The sequence below is a fragment of the Mustela nigripes genome, chromosome 4 (genome assembly GCF_022355385.1).
Source record: "Mustela nigripes isolate SB6536 chromosome 4, MUSNIG.SB6536, whole genome shotgun sequence".
NCBI lineage: Eukaryota > Metazoa > Chordata > Mammalia > Carnivora > Mustelidae > Mustela > Mustela nigripes.
In genome coordinates, this window is record NC_081560.1 from 84,335,786 (window position 1) to 84,356,535 (window position 20,750).

The window sequence follows — 20,750 nt, forward strand, 5'->3', positions numbered from 1 at the left end:
TAGCTACCCATCAGAAATACCTGGGAAACTTACATGTAAAAATTACCCATAGAGCCTTCTCTCCAAACCAGTTCAGCCGTTGGCAGTGCAGCAGGAAGTGATTGCGATGGGCGGAGGGCAGGCTCAGGTATGCTGTAATTTTTTTTTTTTTTAATGTGCCCCAGGTCAGTGCTTTGAGTAGTCAGAGTTGTGAATTACTGGTGGATCAGATAAGGAGGTAAATCAGATAAAGAGGCTATCCCAGTAACTTAGAAATGCAGAGATGGGTTAATGAGGTGCTGAAAACAATCAAAATGAAATACAGGAGAGTTGACACTATCAAGAATCTTGAAGAGAATCTTTAAGACTTGGTAACAGATGGTGTAAAGGGAATAAAAATTAGGGAGGACTCAAAAATCATCCCAAGGTAAGATCTTAAGTATTGGGGAAGATGGCAGAGCCACTGCCAGGAAAAAGAAATGGGAAGATTCAGAAAAGATGCCATTAACAAGACAGGTGACCTTTCAAGAATTACTTAACTCCTCAGGGCCTCAGTTATCTTACCGGTACAAGGATAGGGTCCGATTACATGAAGCCTTCAAGTACTAGAAATGAAAGTAATGTGAGTGAACTAATCTGGGGGCGGGAGAAGGCATATGGGATTGTAAGAGATTCAGATGGTGATTCACAATACGCAGATGAGTACGTCTCCGGCAGGTAAAACCCAGAGGGCAGTTGCCAGGGAAGACCAAACCCAGAGAAAACCCAGAGGTCGCCAGGGAAGAGCACAGAAAATTGGCAGTGAGAGGAAGGCCAGGAAAGGAGAATAAGAATACAGAATTTCCCTCATTGCCTGCCCCAGGTTCTGTGTCATCTCCCTGCTCTCCTGTGACAGGTGAGCAGTGACACAGTGTCCCTCATAATCCCAACTCTAATGTATAGATACAATCATCTTTTACATGACTACTCGGAGTTGCTTTCATACACAAGGTGTTTCTGGTGAAAGATTATCTCTTGTTAACGTAGTGCCTTCGAAAAATGAATTGGGTCATTTTGTCATTCGTTATGAAAATTCACTTATACAGAGAAAGCAAGGAGTAGGAATTCTTCACATCTCCTTCTATATCCACGATATCTCTCTTTTTTCATACAAAATGCCAGAAGGGAGAAAGATTATCTTTTCCAAGTGAAATGTATCTGTTCAGTTGGACTTTCCCATTATTTCCCTCAAGAGCTTATTATCCCTGGGCATAGAGCAATCAATAAAGTAGCTTGTTTTCCAAGTGAAATATGAGGCAATGCCCACACACAAAACAATCTTACTGCTTACCCCACTTGTAAATATTGTTGGTTGCCTCTCAGTTGTCAAATACAGGAAAACTGAGTCCCCATGTTGCTACATCCAAAGCTGTAGGACACCTACAGGCTCCATCCAGAAAGCCCCAGATGCTCCGGTTAGGCCACAAAGATGTACAAATGGCCCGCAGGCATGGGATAAGATGTTCAGCCTCACTCATCATCAGGGAAATGCAAATCCAAACCACGAGAGGGCACCTTACACCTGTCTGATGGCCACAATAAAAAGAGAAAAGAAAGGAAAAGAACAAGCATTGGCAAGGAGGTGAGAAAATGAGAACCTTCATTCTGTGGGTCGTACAGCTACCATGGAAAATGGTATGGAGATTCCTTGACAAAATAAAAAACAGAGCTACCATATGATCCAGCAACCTCACTTCTCCGTGTCTAGATCCAAAAGAATTGAAAATGGGATGTCAAAGAGGTATTCACACATTGTTGTTTTGGGCAGCACTCTTCACCATAGCCGAGAGGCAGAAGCAGCCCAGGTGACCATCAGGCAACCTAAATGGGTAAAGACAAGGTGGCATAGACACACGATGGAATATTATTCAATCGTTAAAAAGAAAGACTTTCTGTTGCGTGCTACACCCTGCATTAACATTGAGGACAGTCCGCGAAGCGGAGTAAGCCAGGCACGAGAGACAACTATCTTATGATTCCACCTCTGTGAGCTATCTAAGTTGTCAAGTCTTAGAAACAGAAAATATAATGGTTGTTTCCAGGAATGGGGAGTGAGGAGGAAGGGGAGCTGGTTCAGTAGTCACAGGGTTTCGGTTTCACAAGATGAAAACGTTGTAGAGATCTGTTGCTCAACAGTGTGCATTTGGTAAACACGATTGTACTGTACACTTAAAATGGTTAAGATAGTAAATTTTATGTTTTTTATCCATCCCCCCCCAAAAAGAAGAAAATGCCCCATGGGGCTTTTAGGAGGACATGCTTCAGAGTTCTAAAGCTTCGGAGTTCAAAGCACAGAGGACTTCCCACCTACTGAGCTTTATTTTGTAGTTTGCACTGATGCTGGGCAGCGCTTAGGGCAACCAGATGAGAGCTGATGACCTTCTTCTTCTTCTTTTTTATTTTTTACTATGTACAGTGAGCCACCGTATAGTACATACTTAGTGTCTGATGTAGTGTTCAGTGATTCATTAGTTGCATATGACACCCAGGATTCATCACAGCACGTGCCCTCCTCAATACCCATCACCCTGTTACCCGCAGCCCCCCTGTGACCCTTCTCCCCTCCAGAACCCCCAGGTTGTTTCTCGAGGTCCATAGTCTCTCATGGTTCTTCTCCCTCTCCGATTTCCCCCACTCTGGATTTCCCTCCCTTCCCCTGTGGTCCTCTGTGCTATCACTTACAATGAGCTTCTTCAAGGAGCAATCAGTAGGAGAGACGCACTCTTTACCACAAGCTTGGCATTAGCATCCTCTCTTACCAGGTCTGTTTGCTTGTCTGAACCTGATGCTTAGGTTCTTGCCTTTGTTTGGTTGAGTTCGGAATGAGGACTTGGCTTTGGAGTGCAGAAGTAGGACTGCATGTATAGTCAAGGAGGTTCCTGGATCTGGTGTTGTCTCAGTGGTTTATTTATTTAGATGACTTGGTATCCCACCTCTTATCACAGAGGCTTCTTTGAGACAGTAGGTCAGGTTCAGTGGGGAGGAAGACTAGGAGTAGGAGCTTGCCAAACAGACCCACGCTAAGAAAACAGAGTCCCGCTTCCCCCAACAAGAAGTTCATGGAGAAGAGAAAAGTGTTCCCCTTTGTCTTCACCGGGAGCCTCAGGTGGTAGGAGGTGATGCTCACCACAGCGACAGGCGAAGTCAAGGGAGACGTTATTTAGTGTTGCGGAATGTGACATGAAGATCACAAGCCTCTTTGTGCCTTCCTATGATCTTGTTTTTTGTGAAAATATTTGCTGGATTTATCTTTCTTATCTCCTAGTTCTTTAGCTACTAGATCACTTCAAGCCCAGAGCCCCGTACTAGCCCCCTGAGAGGACTATCTGCTGACAGAAGCCTGTCTCCTAACTCAGGCGCCTGTGCTTGGTACCCCATGGTGCCTTGCACTGCATTGTGTGAATGAATGAATGAATGAATGAATGAATGAATGAATGAATAGAAAGAAAATAGCAGAGTCAGGATCTGCCCTCCAAAAAGCTATGGTGTATTAGAAAAAAGAGAAAAAAAAACAAGCGCTCCTTTGACTGAGGAACTTAAATATAATCACGGCACGTGAGAAATGCTCAGATGGGAGGAACGTAGGTAGAGTTAGCTGAGATGGGCCGCGCTGGAGGAATCCTCTTTAAGAAAGAATTCCTGCCCTTCCGGTCTTCAGCATTCCAGTATGGAAATTAAGTTCTTTTTAAGTGACCACAGCATCTTTTGCCTAGATTTGTACTAAACCAACTGTGTAAAGTGACTGCATTGTCAGAATGAACCACCATATTCACCCAGTAGAACTGGTTTCCTCCATTTAGGAGAAGATACGACATAAATTCAGTTCATCAAAGAAAGTGGTGCTGGATCCAGCCGATTCTGAGGTAGATCTCGTGGGAGTAGGAGCGAGCTTGAAAATCACAAAGCTAGAACTAAGCCTTTAATACCTCACAGCAAGCTCCAAGTTCAGTTTGGACTACTGAACAGAAGGCCACAAAATCCGGTCAATTATTTCCACCTCTATTTCCTAGCAAAGAGTAAACAATTTTCAGCTGAAATTTTTTTCTGACTTAGCCTTTTCATCATTCTTCTCCATCTGATGTTTCTGCAATCCACCCACCACAGAAAATGCCTCCACTTGGAAACAAGGAAAGGGCGCACAGTGTGGGGGAGGTAGCCCAGGAGAGCGAGGGAGAACAGTCTTAGACATCAGGTCCTGCCACAACCCAAGAGGAGAAAACACAGGAAGGACTGTTTCTGTTTTCCTGAATTCCTGGTTAGTGGACTCCTCCTGAGAGAAAGCATGTAGGGGTCTTCGCCTCACTCTTGGATCTCCAAATAGATCCATATTCCCCTGGCCAGTTCCTGTCGGTGTTCATGGGTCCCCACCCCCTTTGAAGGCCAACGTGACAAGGAAAGGGTCCCCTCCCCCAGTAACCTGAGCAGTCAGAGGAGGCCGCAAGCCTGGGACATGTTCTATATTAAGGGTCTCCTCATCAGCTGCTCAAGAGAGAGCTGTCTGAAGGGCTAAAGTTCTGGAATGAGCTCCTAGAGCAGGAATTAAGAGAGAATGTACCTTAACTCTCAGTTTTGGTAGTGTTCCTCCAGACTTTCTGCAGCTGCATTGGTTCTCAGGTGACGCCCTCCTGGGAGCTCTTCTTGAGACAACTTTTACTGAGTTTAACAAATTAATACATATTACAGAATACCTCAAAAACAAAAATAGTCAAGAAGAGAACTCTTCCTCTCTTTTGAAAATGTAACCATTTAATTTTGAAACTTACTTTTTTTTCATTTGACAATATTTTTAGACTACTAGGGAAATTAAATATCCTTCTGTATGTTTTTCATGACTGCCTCGTACGTTGTTGTATAGATTTATCACTTAATGAATCCCCTCTTTCGACTTTTCTTATTTTTGTACTTTTTCCACTATTATGAAAAAATACTACAAAAAAAAAAAAACCCCACCCTTCTAGCTATACCATCCCCTCTGTCTTTGATTATTTCATTAGGAAAACCTTTGAAAACAAAACCACTGGGTCAGTATCTACAGTCTCATGGAAAGATGGACAAAGTCAGGCGAGTCAGTTTTGGGACCCACCCTTGAGTGAAGAAGTAAAATTGTTATTTAAGTATCTTTTCCAGTAGCCAAGCATGATCCCTAGCAAAGGCAGTACGATCCACTTAAGAGTGGCCAGAGTCGAGAGTCAGCACTGCAGGGGAAGGCCAGGCTGTCCCACACACCAGACAAAATGCCGTGGCCTCTGCTCCAGCACCACCACCCCCCCCAGCTCGTTTATAACATGGTGACATGTGTGACCACCCCTCCAGCTTAAGCATAGGAGGACTCCCTTCCAAACTGGGGGAGTACAGAATAACAATTGCATCATATTTGTTAGGATGGACAGTGTGTTTTACTTCTATTGTCCCTTCCATTTTGTTTAATTTGTTTTTAAACAGCACTCACAATATTTCTCAAAGAAACAGAAGGCTGTGTGCAATCTCTTAACAGTCTCTTGACAGTTTAAAAAATCATAGACCTGCTCAGATAACTCAGAAGCCCCTGCCTCTGTGTATACTGTGTTTCTCCAGGGAAGAACAATTAGTCAGGAAGAGGCCCAAGCCCCATGGCACCACCGACATTCCTTACCATGGTTTTCTCCTAAAGTGTTCTGGGCAATGAGACCCTTTGGGATGCTTCAAGAATGGGTGCTGGGCAGGTTTCATCTGCCCATAGCAGCGCCGACCAATAGCCGCTAACCACTGACTTGCCCACAAACACACAGCAGGCTGGTGTTCAGCACGGGGCTGGGCCATCATGGGAAGCCATCGGCTTGTGGCTTCAGAGGTATCACCCGGCAAAGCAGGATCTTGAGGCTCATTTCTGTTAGCTTGAGTGTTGCCACTTGAGCAATGGGCTGAGTTGGTCATATGGGAGGAAAGTGGCAGAGCCCATGTGAACTAATTGTCCCTCATCCTGGTAATCGTGCCTCATCTTTACATTTGTGCCGTTTCACTGAGAGTCGTATGAGGTGATGTTTTCAGCTAAGGCTCTGAGAATCCAGTCAAGACAGATCGTAACACAGGAGAAGCAGCTCCACATTGTAACCTGGAAATCTAAGACACAAAAGGAATTTCTCTCTCTCTCTCTCTCTCTCTTTTTTTTTTTTTTTAGATTTTATTTGTTTATTTGAAACAGGGAGAGAGAGAGAGCAGTAGGATGGGGCAGAGTGGACAGGAGAACCAGACTCTCCACTGAGCAGGGAGCCCTGTGCGGGGCTCAATCCCAGGAGCCTGAGATCATGACCTGAGCCAAAGACAGACGTTTAACTGACTGAGCCGCCCAGGAGCCCACAAAAGGAACTTCTGATCACACCAACATACAAGCCTAATGTAGAAACAAACATTTCAATTTCCTTGCTATCTCTGCGTTCATCTCAAAAGTATTTCCAGCTGAGGAGCAGAAGTCTATGGAAAACCCTCCTGTGTCATTCAGTTGCTATCCAAAGCAGACAGCCTTGGCACTTTAGGAAAGAGCTGCCTTGTCTTGTGTGACCACCTTGGATGAACTGAGAATATTCCTTTATATTCGACCTTCACTTTGAATAGCCATCCTCAGGTTTTCAGCAGGAAGACAGCCTCTTGGGCAGAAAAAAAGAGACTAAATGAATCAGAATACTGTTCAGTAACACTGAGCTAAAACCGTCAGCCGGGCGCCTGGGTGGCTCAGCGGGCTAAGCCTCTGCCTTCAGCTCAGCTCATGATCTCAGGGTCCTGGGATGGAGCCCCGCATCAGGCTCTCTGCTCAGCAGGGAACCTGCTTCCCCCCATCACTGTCTGCCTGCCTCTCTGCCTACTTGTGTTCTGTCTGTCAAATGAATAAATAAAAAATTTAAAAAAATATATAAAAGCATCAGACAATTTAAATATGAGATCCCTAAGGTTCAGACAGGTTTCTAGCTGGAGGGCGGAAACTATTCAAGGACAAAACTGAGTATGAAAATGTGTTGTACAAACAGAGCTGTAGCGCTCACTTCATACGTAATAGCCAGCAAAGAGAGAATTGAAGAAACTTCTTAAGATGGGAAAAGTGGAAAATCTAGATAACTTACATCTGGCAATAGAAAGAATTTTTTCCATTGTGGAAGATTTATTAACCTTTTAAGTAGGTATCATACAGCCTTCATTATCAGTCTCAATGTATAAAATGGTGTTTGAAAAGAGGAATAGTGGCATATTTCATAGGCCCAAAGACCATAAGATCTTAGAGTGAGCGTCTCATTGCCAAGAGCACAAATGTGTGGAAAATTGCAGATATAAATTCTGAAGTACATCGATGTTCAGTGAGACCCTGAATGCATGGAGTTCTCATTTTCTTCTTCTGAACTAAATAAGAAAACACGGAGACATCCTGCAATGTTTTAAAAGAAACATCGCACTGATGGCTTTGCTCCGCCAAGTTTATTATTAGACCACGTCATCTGGCAGAGTCTGGCAAACTGTATCCTTGGAATGGATGGGTTTTGCTTATCAAATTCAAATAGATCCCCCCCCCCCCCCGACATCCACAGCACGGGAGGGGCAGAGAGGAGGCATTAAAGGCTGTTAGGTGCTTTACCACAAGCCCCTAAAACATCACGGAATTGCAATTCTGTCTGCAAACATTTGTTACGGGCCAGAGCAGATTGCAGGAGCAAGTACAGAGCCCTCGGCCATGACCTGCAGTGGAAAAGGGGCCCAGAGAGGATTTCCGTCAAGCAGGAATGGCTGAGCATCGGAACATACATTGGCCAAGGTGTGAGCATTAGGTGAAACGTCTAGAAGGAGAAAACTTCAGCCGTGGGCCTTAGCCCTATGTGCCCCGAGCCACAGACGACCTGAAGCTCCTCTCGTTCGTCATCTTCACGCTTGTTTGCAGTTTGTAATGACCATTTCCAGGGAGAAATACTTCACTGATGGCACTGGTGATGTGGTAGTCAGGAGATTACATCTCCTCTTCCATTTCACAGTGTCTCCTTCACATGTCTTGTCCTTTAAACAAGGCAATATGTCGTAAGTTTGATGTAGAGAGGAGAGAATAAACTCAACTTTCATTTTGAAGCCATTTTGTTTGGAAAATGTCCCAGCTTTCTTTACAGTCACTGGAAATTCCTTGGGATGCCTTGAAACTAAGAACAGAAGTCAACAGAACGATTTATGTTTGAGACCCATCCTGGGATCGAGGGAGGCCCTGGGACAAGGCATTCTCCTGACCCCAAAATAGTGTGGGATGAAAATCCAATTTACATGAATATAAGTGCAGAGAGGAGAAATGTTATAGAAAGAAAGAAAGAAAAAACACTGGAGGGAAATCCAAAAAATTTTTTTCAAGATTTTATTTATTTATTTGACAGAGATCACAAGTAAGCAGAGAGGCAGAGAGAGAGAGAGAGGAGGAAGCAGGCACCCTGCTGAGCAGAGAGCCCGATGCGGGGCTTAATCCCAGGACCCCGGGATCACTACCTAAGCTGAAGGCAGAGGCCTTAACCCACTGAGCCACCCAGGCACCCCGGGAAATCCAAATTTTTAATAGTAATTTTTTTTCTGAAAAAAATGAGGACTACCACTCAGATAATACACTCTTACCTATTATCCAAATTATCTCTGATTAATATGCTATTTTAGTAATTCAGAAAAAAATATTTTAAATGAATCTGTAGAATAGGGAGGAAGAAAATGAGAGTGATTTCAGCTGACACATTTCATCTGTATAACCTGCTACAGGTTTATGCATATATGAGAATACAAATTATTTGCACAAGGAATTTTAGGAAACTTCTGGGGATCACTATTTTCTCCACCCACGCTTCTTCCTGAAGTGCACTTCTCCAAAGCATAAAAAGCAAAACAATCCCCCAATTTAATATTTCCTGCATATTAGTGCATATAAGTGATGTCCTCACTTTGCCAGTGAGGACATCAGAATATCCATTTAAGTTCCGAGCCATCATTTCAAAATACCAGCCGGGCAAGACCTTGTTTGTTTGTTTATTTTGAGTTGATTCCCTCCTTGAGTCAGCAAAGTTTTCAGTGCAAGGCACTTCCCTTAGGACTTCAAGGAACAGAAAGATGAATAAACAAACAGTGGTTGTCATCAGTAGACAAGCCCTATGAATCTCTCCATAAGTAAATAACAGCCAACATGTGCTCAGAAGAGATGCACAAAGTGCATCGTTTGCGAGCCTCTCAAGGAAGATCTTTAAGAATGTGCTGGCATTTGAACAGAGCCTTGAGCTATAGTCAGGTTTTCGGGAGGCAGAGAAGCCATGGGGCCAATCCAATCAGAGCAAACTCAATGCACGTGAGGGCCTGAGGGTTAAAGCAAGGAAGGCATTTTGACTGTAATGTTAGGTGTAGGCCAGAGAAATGGCACGAGGGAGGTCAGCACAATGGAGGTTGTTGAGGCCCAGCACAATGGAGACAACAGGGCAGGGGGAGGGTACAACAATGTGGGCACCAGCGCCATGTTGTAGATGGGCAGAAACAAGGGCCTCAGCCTGGGCAGGAGTGTGGTGGAGGAAGGGTGGGCGCAGACACAAGGAACTGCTAGTTCCCTTCTGAAAGGACTTTGGGGGAGGCTGGCTCCCCAGGGGCCGACTGGCAGAGAGAAGAAGCCGGGAGTGAAGATCACAGTAGGTTTAGAGCCAGTGATGCGTTCACCATTAGAGAATCGAAGAAGCCTCAGCAGCCTTCTCAAAGGCAGCGTGCTGTGGTGCAGAATCTCGCCTGGTGCAATTAGAGGCTCACCAGGAGCTAATCCTGTTCATTTTCTTCTCCTCAGGCAGTTCCACACCAGAGCTTCCCTAGACAGCTGAGCTAGACAGATAGGTCTCCAAGAAAGAAGATTCGACTGCCCCCTCCCCTTTTAATAGCCTTCACACAGGAGAATTTATTATCTATTGATAATCTAAATCACCCTGCTCCAATCCTTCTCCCTTTCCTAGTACGGTGACCCACAGAGAGCACAGAACCCCCCCATCATTGTGCGGTTCCTCGTAAGAAATAGACTGGTCCCTATGGCAATTTAACATCAACAGGGGTTTAGCTTCTATGTTATATAAAGACTGAACTGATAAGCAGTTACCTGGTTACATAGCTAGTCGTGCAAAATGTCCTTCAGCGACTTTATATTGCCAGTTAATATATTTAATATTTAATGTTATAAACCAACATGCAATATATGACTCTTAAATTACTCAGCCTATATATGTTTTCATTTGGGAAGAACATTTTACTAGCATATTTATGATACCATCTCAAGACTTAATATGGCTTAATTCTATTAATAAAAACTAATTTAAAAATCATTATCTTTTTTAATTATAGCTTTTGATTTACTTCTTTCCTGCTCAGCGAATAAGGGTAACAGTAGCTCGTGCAGTCAGTCCATAGCTAATTTTGTTCCTGCTGGAGCTATCATGAGTGATTTAGTAGAGGAAGTTGATTAGAAGCAACACCCTCAGAGCTCCCCATGACTTGGCCATGGTTCAGCTTGTAAGGCAGAGATTGAACGTCCAATGAAGCTGTCCGCTAATTCCATTCCACGGTCACAATCTTTAGCCCACAGGAGCCCTGTTGAAGGCGATTCAAATTGGATGACCAACAGCCCCCCACCACCACCTCCACCCCGGATGGCTCACACCGTCTGAGTAGCGTCTTCACTCGGCCTGATACGAGCCACTCCTATTTCTGGCCCGTTAGGACCCAGAGAATGTGGGATGCCCTCCTTTGGTATTAAGTTCCCAGCTCCTCAGTTTTTAAGCGGTGTGCTCACCCTTCAGGTTCTGCCATGTCTGGGGTCTTGACCTTGGCTGAGTTCACAGGAAGGATACAAAGCTGCCAAGTGTCCAATAGAGTGAGTGTCATAAGGCTCATGGATGAGAACTTAGTCTAGAGGGGCTGCTGGGATGGAGAGCTGAGGAGGAAGGAGTGGAGAAGACACATCTCCCATCTAGATTCTAAGTTCCTTGGGATAAGGCTGCAAAGCACTCGCAATATACCTAGAGGGGTCTGCTGCTTGCCTGAAAGCAAAGCACGAAAGCAAAGACAAGAGGTTGTCCTTTCACCAACAAATGAGTACTCCCTTGTGGCTAATAAGAGTGTTGCCATAGTCACAAACATTTTCAGTTATAGGAAAAGCCAGCTTGTTTCAGAGTTAAGCCAAAATGCATCCATTACCAAAAAACAAAAACAAACAAACAAAAAAACCCACTATCCTTTGATCTAGCCCTGGAAAGCTTTTGAGCCAAAAAAACTTACACAGTAGCCAAGGGTGAACTAGCTCTGTAGCTGCCAAGAAGGCAATTGAGTTTTCCCCTCACACACTGGTTGATATATTAAAGTTAGCAGAAAAGGGGAAACAGATTGAGAAATAAGCATATGACACTACTAGAGCTCTTTCCTTTCATAGAAACCTCAAACTGGCGTGTATCTTAAGGGAAACTGGTCAGCGAAATGGTAAAGCAGGAAGGTCAAGTGATGTTGAAAAGTTAAATCATTTCTAATTCATCTACTGTTATTAATTTGAAAGCTAAAACATGTTCCCACTTGAATCTGTGTCTTTTACCAATTTCCCCTTAAATCTTTTGATCTTTTTGAGTGCTTTCAACCAGACTCCCAAGTTAATGCTGGTCCCCAATCACAGGGTACTCTTGTATTGGGGTATTACTTCCCAATGGCTCGCCTCTAGTGGCTCCCTCCCCCTTTTGTTTGTCTTCCAATATCAGTCTAGTGTTCCCACTCCACCTTACCTGTCCACTGGCGTCTTCTGCCCCCATAGAGATCCAGAAGTGTATAATTCTAATCTCAGGCAGATTTCATGGGTAATCAGAGTTCTTTGGTAAGTAACAGGCTCACTTTAGGGGACAGGTTGAAACAGCGCCTCCTCCTACTTCTCCGCCTTCTTGTCTCCTCTGAATTCGTGTCTTTACCAAGAGAACTGCTCAGAGTTGTGAATGACATGGACTCTGATGAAAGGAAATCTCCGTGTCAGAGGGAGGCAAGGAGGCTTTGTCTCACACGCACGCTTAAGCATTACGTTGTTGACTAGAACTGAAAAGGCTCATGAAAATGTCATCATTATTCAGGTATTTTCTCTCAAAAATAAGTGTGAAGGAACTTTCTATGTCGGTCAGTATATAACTCTATTAAAGTACTTAACAAATTGTATCATATTTACTTAGGTGCACTTTATTAGAATATGAGCTGCACAAAGTCAGAGCAGTTTTGAAATTCATTTTCATATTCCCAATGGCCAGCCATTGCTCTGTCTTAGAGATGCGAACACGCCACTCAGCGTTTATGGAACGAACGGAGGAGGAAAGAGAGGAACTAGAGACTTGGACGACTTCCTGCTGCTCCGCCACCAGAGGTCATTAGACAGTTGTTGCTGTCCTGTATTCCTCTGTCTTCGTTACTTAAATGCATTCTCAAGCTTCTGAGGCCGGCTTCCCTCAAATGACTTCTCTTGAGTCCTGAGTTTCCATTCACTTTTGACCTTTATTCCCACCTTATGCAAATGAAGACACTAAGGTCCTTTGAATGACGTTGACTTTGCCACTGATTCTCTGACTCTGTCTCTCAGTGGGAGCCTCCATTAGCCAAACACTATCCTCCTCAAAAGGTAAGTTAGTTCCACAAGGGCACTGATGTTGTCTTGTTGACCTCTGTGTCCTGTTGCCTATCATCTGATAGTCTCCGCAAATGCATGTGTCAAATGAGAAATGTGCCTTAGTCTAGAATTGCCAAACCGACCAGTCTTCTATACTCCCATGCGAAAATAAGACAAGAATAAAAAACTATACTGAAAGTCTGCATTAAGATTGAGCAGTTCACTAATATTCAGCAAAAGGTGAAGCTGAGATCTGAGGATATGCTAATGTCATCGTGGGTGGCTCTTACATGTGTGTCATTCTGTCCCTGGATTGACAGTGATAGCAGCTGACCTGTTTTCCTCATGGCTATGTTGGGAGAGAAAGAAAACATCTCTATTCTAGCCCTACACACAACACACACACACACACACACACCACACCACACACACGTGTGTACACGGGCACTCATAAACACAGACATACCTACTTAAAGCGACAATATTTCCACTTAGAAATAACTGATGACAATCTTAAAAAGAGAGAGAATGCCCTGGGAACTCTGGATCCTGAAAAGAGAATATTAATAGTACTGTAAGTTTGGGGGTGGAGTGAAGAAATTGCATGATTTTCATGAATATTTCTTATAAAATTATGAAATAAAGATATTCTCCTCAAGATAGAAGTACAAGTTAAGATACAAATTACCCTTTTTTTCTTCCCCTTTACCTTTAATCAGGCTACCCTGGGAAGATGAAAGAGCTAAGAGATTGAACTTGAACTTGAAAGAGATAAGATTTATACCCAAGTGGTTGACCTGATCCATTCATTGCCTTTTTTTTTTTTTTTTTTTTTTTTTTTTTTTCTTTTGGTTAGAGTCTGGCAAAAATCAAACTTAGTAAAATTAATTGTTATACCAAAAGGACATCGTTTCTCAGTTTAGAGTCTGGCAAAAATCAAACTTAGTAAAATTAATTGTTATACCAAAAAAAGGACATCATTTCTCAGTTTTTAGGTTTTTGAAACTGAAACTGACACCTCTTAAAGTTTATAATTATTTCCTCTCAGTAAATTGGGGATTCCTGTGTCCTAGGGAAAGACATTACCAAAAATAAAGTGCAAGACTGAATGGCCTTCACTCATTCGTAAACAAACATTGTGAGAAGTTGACCGTGAAGACATTGCTGCACATCCATTAAAATGGCTTTGACTTTCTTGACCTACTCAGGCTTAAATGCTAAAAAAGAGGAAGGTCCTGGGGTGCATCCTCTGGGACTCTGAACCTAAAACCCTAATCCAGTTTTGTCAGTCATTTCAAGTCAATATAAACAGAGATTTTGGCCAATCCTTTCCACTCCCAGAGGTCAAGAGAGTAGCAGTATTTCCAAAAATTAATCTAAAACTTAAGTTTCCAGGGCCACTTTCTCTTGATCTTTACGGCTGATATGAAGCTCAGAGTCCACACTTCCCACAGAGATTGTCCCCATCACACACTTCACTTGCCACACGCAGAAAAATTAGGGTCCATCCAGCTCACATGGGGATGTCCAAAGCCTCTTGTATCAATTTTAGTGCCTAAAAGGCAGTCAAAAACAAAACAAACAAAAAAGTCAAAAGAGTTCTTGGCAGGTAATATAGGACAGCAAAGTAATATCCCAGTCTATATTTGTGTAGTGTCTTTATCTAGTTTGTTCATACAAGGCAGCTTGGTGAAGAAAACAAGGGAAGTAGTGTGTATTGAAGTTATGAAAAATGAGGCCCAGAGAAGTTAGTTTGCCTAGGGTCACACAGCTAGCAAGCAATCGACAAAGTACATGACCCATCATCTGGCTCCAGAGGATCACGCTCTTTCCGTCATACTGTGCCCTGCTGACCTGATTCCAAGGCTTGCATCAGCTTGTTTAAGGGGACGCTGGCACATTCCTGTACATTGTATATGCTCATGTCTTGATGAATTCCTGGATCTGTGTAGTGGGACAGTTGCATCAGTCAGCTGCATTTTGGAATCTCCAGATCTGGATCTGGATGAAACTGACTCATTCAGAGTAATTCCAGGAGAGTCCATTGAATTTGAGGCCTCCAGAGAGCCTCGAGGAGACGGCGTCTTCTTTGGTCAACCAGTGACAAAACAGCATTTACTTCATTTGGCATGTAGTTCCTGTCGACTGTGTGCCAGGCACTGCAGTGGAGGGCTGAAGCTCTTGAGCTCCCTCAGACCTCATAATGGCTCTATGATGTAACCACTACAGTTACTCTTATTTTATTAATAAGAAAACCAAGTCCTAGAGAGTGCTGGGTGGCCTTGATCAGGGAGGAGAAACAGAGACCGGAACCAAGGCAGTTTGATTCAACAGCCCAGACGTTGAAAGCCTGTACTACATCAGCCCAGAGGAGTTCATGCCCTCTTGATCAGCGTGTAACTCTCCGGAGACTCCCAGAATTCAACCAGGCTCTAAGCCATTCTAGAGAATACTATCTTACAAAGCAGTTGCCAATCCCCACTGGCTCAGGGCCTAAAATGTTTGCCAGCCTGGGAAAGAACTGCCATTTTAGCACTATAAAACTATCGTGTTGTTCCTCTTTGGGTAATTTATCAAAGTGTGCAAACGTAGCCAAACACTGTATTCCTCAACCGCTGGGAACCTGAACAAAGGCCCCAGGCCCCTGACTCTTTGGGGTCTAGAGCAGAACTCTTCAATGACCTTAACAAAGGAAGAATGGATAAAGAAAGGAAATAAAACTACAGATCTGAAATCAGAAGAAGCCATTCAGGACCCATATCTCCTATACTCGCAGATGTCTTGATTCCACGTTAATGGAATCATCCTCCAGCCTTTTCAAACAGTAAAGAAAGCGGCTCTGCCTCCCCAGGCCTCCTTCCTGACCAGCCCCAGATGCTGCGGGTCCCTGTGTTCCCAGGGAGGCCTAGGATTCACCGTGAGGAGAGGGCTCTGTGAGGGGTTTAGGACGGGGAGGCTTACACAGAAGCCCCACGGTAGGAAATCCTCAGAGGCTCAGGCTGCTTGGAGTCTGGCAGATTCTGACCTCCGTCATCTGGGATGCAAAGCACTGAGTTTCCAACTTGTTGGAAGCGTTCTGGGCAGCTCTGTAGCAGGCTGGCCGGCCGGCCGTTGTGGAGCCCCTGGCCTCACGACTTTCCTATTATGTGTCTCACTCAGCCAAATTTGTATCTCAATTTGGAGAGTGCCCGTCCTGGGTTTTGCATTTTCTTTTTAAGATTTTATTTATTTATCAGAGAGAGAGAGGGAGAGAGAGCGAGCACAGGCAGACAGAATGGCAGACAGAGGCAGAGGGAGAAGCAGGCTCCCTGCCGAGCAAGGAGCCCGATGTGGGACTTGATTCCAGGACGCTGGGATCATGACCTGAGCCGAAGGCAGCTGCTTAACCAACTGAGCCACCCAGGCATCCCTGGGTTTTGCATTTTGTTATCTAAGTGCTCTTAGCCTGGGGAGCCTCCAGAGGCCTCCCGTTTCGTGTCTGAGCCTCGAGCTGCAGTCACAGGCAGCTGGCCCTCTGTGAGCGGCGTTGGTAGATTTTTCTTTACGCAAGGGCTCACGTTAAAGCCTGCAGGCTTCAGATGAGACGTGCACGTGCTCACACAGAAGAAACCGGAGTTATGCGTCTGTCTCCCCCAGCAACACACCACGGGCGCTCAGCAAAGCAGCTGGTAGAGCTGGTGTACAGAAGGACAAGGAGCTTTCTTCTGGACTGCTCACCCCCTGCATTGGGCACAGTGGCAGCAGCATGCGTATCTTGAGGCTCCTCTGGAATTATCTAGTATTCTTAGATGCATGACCTACCGAAAGACCTCTCAAAGGAGTAACACTTCCCAATCAGCCTCTTAGGGGGTAAGTTGTTTATTTCAGTGCAAATCACTGATCATTCCTCAGTTCAACCGTAATGAGCAGAAAGTGTTGTAGCAATAGGCAAATCTGAAGAGCGCTTGGACTTCCCTGATGAACAGTGTAGTGGGATTCCTCTTTCCAGTTAACAGTTCCAGGCACAGCTGTTTCGAAGGCTCTGGGTCTTTGCCCTGCCCACACAGGGGAACGACCAGCCACGCATCATAAAGAACCAGCATCTGGGCCCTGTTGCTGGAGTCGGAGGTGACTGGGCCGGTTGCCTCCGCACAAAGGATTCTATCCCGCATTCAGGGTTGAGACAGGCTTCTCTACGTCTGCTCCAAGCGCAGGCTGAGGAGGATCCCTTCATTCCCAGTCTAGGGACCGCCGTCTGAACATATGTAGTGTGACCTTGGCCCCCACCCCAAGGCAAACTAAGGAAAGGGTGAATGGGGAGTCCCCTTCCGGCCAGGGCGGGGTCCACCAGCACAAAGAGGAAGAGGCTGCAGCCCCACAGGAGGCCCCCAAGGGCTGCTCGTCCGTCCTTCCTCCAGCCGGTGCCTGGCGCTGGGCTTGACCTGAGCTGCTCTACCCGAGAGCAGCGTGGGAAAAGTCTAAAATTACTCTCTCCCAACTCCCTGATTTGCAAGGTGACCCAAAAGAAGTCATTTACCATCCCGCACTTTCTTTTGGAAAATATATGCCAAAATAGCTCTTACCCACAAGCCCTGGAGGGCTGCCCCCAAGAACAGCAATTGGACATCTGGGGAATGTACCGACCAAAGCAGCCCATTTGCGCGGACTTTATTAACAAATAATGACTTCCTTGCTGAAGTCTAATGTCTGTATGAGAACAGCTGCATGTGCGCTGGGAGCTGCCCTCTAAATGACTCTACCCACATATTAACGTGAGGACTAATCTCCCAACCTGCTGAATGGTATTAGCAGGTCGCTGGGAGGTTCATGTCTCCAAACCGCATACTGAGAAGGCAAAGTCTCAGGAGGTGTCTATGCGGGGTGGACCCCCTCCACAGAAAGTAAGGCTGAAGAATTAACAGCGTCTTAATTACTCATCTGTTGGGGTCTGCAGACTTCAAGGCTGAGCTGGAATGAAGGAAGCCTGTTGCCCTGGAAGAAAACCCCTACATTTTTTAAGCAATTTCTCCAGTTCATTTGTTCCAAGCACCTTTGAATTCCTCTGGCATAATCACTGTACCCTTTGTCAACACAAAGTGATTGTTTAAACGACTCAATCAGATCATGCCATGGGCGACGATTTCCATTTATTATGATTTATTGCCTGTTTAGCACCAACGTGCAAGACACATTCAACAGAAGAGAAAGCTTTGAAAATGATTTTTCTTTCTGCTCCAGAGGCCCACAGAATAAAAACAACCGGCTCAGAGGGAAGGAAAGATTATCCTCACTGACGAGGATCAGTGACTAAGGACATTTTGGGAAGGAGGTTTAATTTTACAGATGAAAAGGAACAAGACTTTCTCATTGCCATTGATTCTCCCATTGACCTAGAGCACAAAGTAAGTTGATTAAAAAGAAAGCGAGAATTCCCGGTTTTTCGATAGGCCAGGAAGAGATCTGTCATAGATAAAACAAAGTCACATAATCTCACTGAAGGCAGGAATCTGGTGTTATTCGTCTTTGAGCCCCAGCACTGGCCCCACACTGGCACCTACAGACACTGAATAAATGCTTATTCAATTGATTAATTCAAGGATGACAGATCAGACCACTTATTCTTTTCATTGCTAATCATATGTCCACTGTAGGGAACCGGGATTTTTTGTCACTCGGCTTTTCAGGCAAGAGTCTGCTATCATTTTAATTCTTCCCTCCGGTTGTTGCCAGGAAAAAGGAGTAAGAAGCCAGGGACCGAGCTGCAGATTTTGAACCTCTGAGAATCTCAAGAATGTATAGAAAGGCTCCGAGTTGTTCTTTTTAATAGCAACTGACTAATGTGCCAACTTCGTAAAAAAAAAAAAAAAAAAATCCTATAATAAGTGAATATTAAACATCAGTTAGAATCCTTTGTGAAAATTAGAAAGCACTCTTAACACAAATTCCAAACACTTTCCAGGCAGACAAGGGATAGATACTGTCCTGTCCTGATTCAAATTCTGAATGGTTCTGTGGTGTTAACTCTTGACAGTAACACAGCATGAGTTATACTTAGTTAAAACACTGACTAACTTCAAAACCAACAGTCTTTCTTTAAAAACAAAAGTCAGGGGCACCTGTGTGGCTCAGTTCTTTGGCTCAGGTCATGATCCTGGAGTCCCGGGATCGAGTTCCGCATCGGGCTCCCTGCTTGGCAGGGAGTCTGCTTCTCCCACTGGCCTCTTTCCTCTCATGCGCTCTCTCACTCTCTCTCTCTCTCTCTCTCTCTCAAATAAATAAAAATCTTTAAAAAATAATAAAAATTAAAAAAATAAAAGCAAAAGTCAGCCAGTGAAGCAGAGTTCATTCCTTCTGGAACTATCATTCCCTTCTGTGCCTTGATCAGAACTATTGTTTCTTTCCTCAGCTTTAGTGAACTACTGCTACAGTTCACAAAGTGATCCCACAGGCTAAGTTGTAAATCTTTTAGAGCACTGTTACTCAAAGTGGAGAGTCATAAGGATACAGATCCTGATTCAATGGGTTTGGGATTGAGGCTTGAGATTCTCTATTTCTAGAAGCTCCTAAGTTGGTGCCAGTGCGGCTGATCCATGGATGACACTTTGAGTAGCAAAGTTTTAGCAATTCGGATAAACCCCCCCACACTACAGATTTTAGGTAGTATGTATCCTTGAATTCTTTTTATTTAGCAGTATAGTAATACAATAAAATTTAACCAGTAAGAGTTTCATAGTATCAAGTGATGTCACATATAAATACAGACAAATGCAAATACTGATACTGTTGGGGAGGAAACACTTTTCTTTACCCTTCTAGTTTCTTCTGACTGGTCTAATAATCAAACTGACATGAGACAGATTACATGGGGGAAAATATTTAGTTATGTACATACAGGGGCCCCCATAAGGATATGAGACTCACTGCCTCACTTTGCAGTCAGGCAAATGAGGTAAATATGCTACCCAAGAAGTTTCACAGTCCAGAATTCGAGTTGGTTAGATTGTTCCATCTCACTGAACCGGTCTCAGCCCTGAGACTGAAGATAGGTCATTTAGTAAAACTTGTTTCAGGAAGTGTTGATATAAATGGGCTGTCAAAGTTAGGCTTATATTATGCAAGCAATCAAGTACTTAATAAGAGGCATTTCTCTGGGAACCACAGAACAAAACAATGGTTGATATTTGAAGCAAATTCTAAACTTATTTCTGAGATCTGAAGTTAGCCAGTCAAGATTTCTACAGGTCTGGTTTAAAACATTTTCGGGGTTCCTGGGTGGCTCCATTGGTTGAGTAGTGAACTCTATGAATCACCTTGAAAATAAAGCATTTTAGCGGGAACACTTTTGTAAAAGCATCTGAGTAAAAGAAGAAGTTCTATAAATGATAAAAGACTTAAAAGTGGCTTGGTTAAAGGTCTAATTAGAGTTTATTAAAGTAAAATTGACAAGGAAATTTGGTTATTTCTGTGACACAAAAACATTTTAAGATAATAACTAGAATTATGACTAATAACATTATACCAGGACATATCAGAATTTTAAAATTTTTATATAATTTCTAGAATACTTATATTAATAATATTGACCTTAGAATATAATCTAAGAAGGTTTATCATCCCATATTTGAAAATGCTTCTCATGTAATTTAACATAACAAACAAGCCTAATTAGGTTTATTGCTCTCTTTTATAAAGAGAGAGAAAACAAATCTTTTTAGACATTCCAGGGACAGAATATCTCATATCTCAAAGTTATTTTTAAGTCAAAAAGACTTAATTTAGAATTCAAATTCTGGAAAGTTTGTCAACAGTATCCAAAAGTTTGAATATTATATTAAATAGGAATTAAGACCAAGGGCAGGCCACCCCAAGATTGACTCCTTTGGCATAGACATTATTTCAAGTTAAAAGCAGTCAAAACCAGCAGATTCAGGAAAAGCTCTTTATCTCCCCCCTCAACTTCCTCCTTGTATCAGCAAAAGTACCATTAACAAAAGTTCTTCTTTACCTCAGAAATTTATCTGCATAATAGGGCAAGTGTTGCTTTCTAAACACCTCCTCTTACCTTGCTGCTAATGGTCTCCTTCCCCCTTTGTATCCTCTGACCCCTACCCATCCCTATGAC

General features: G+C 43.7%; 1 protein-coding gene across 4 annotated transcripts in view; it reads left to right on the forward strand.

Annotated features, from left to right (window-relative positions):
* The window catches only part of MAGI2 (membrane associated guanylate kinase, WW and PDZ domain containing 2), a 1,345,167-nt gene that overhangs the window by 1,284,828 nt on the left and 39,589 nt on the right, over window positions 1-20,750 (forward strand). Inside the window, exon 22 of one of the 4 annotated variants that reach the window (XM_059396963.1) lies at window positions 12,297-12,597. The exons of the other annotated variants lie outside the window; for them this stretch is intronic. Within the exon in view, the coding sequence (XP_059252946.1) occupies window positions 12,297-12,313 (17 nt within the window). The 3' untranslated portion in view covers window positions 12,314-12,597. Of the gene's footprint in view, window positions 1-12,296; window positions 12,598-20,750 lie in introns of those variants that run through there. 4 annotated transcript variants of the gene reach the window in all.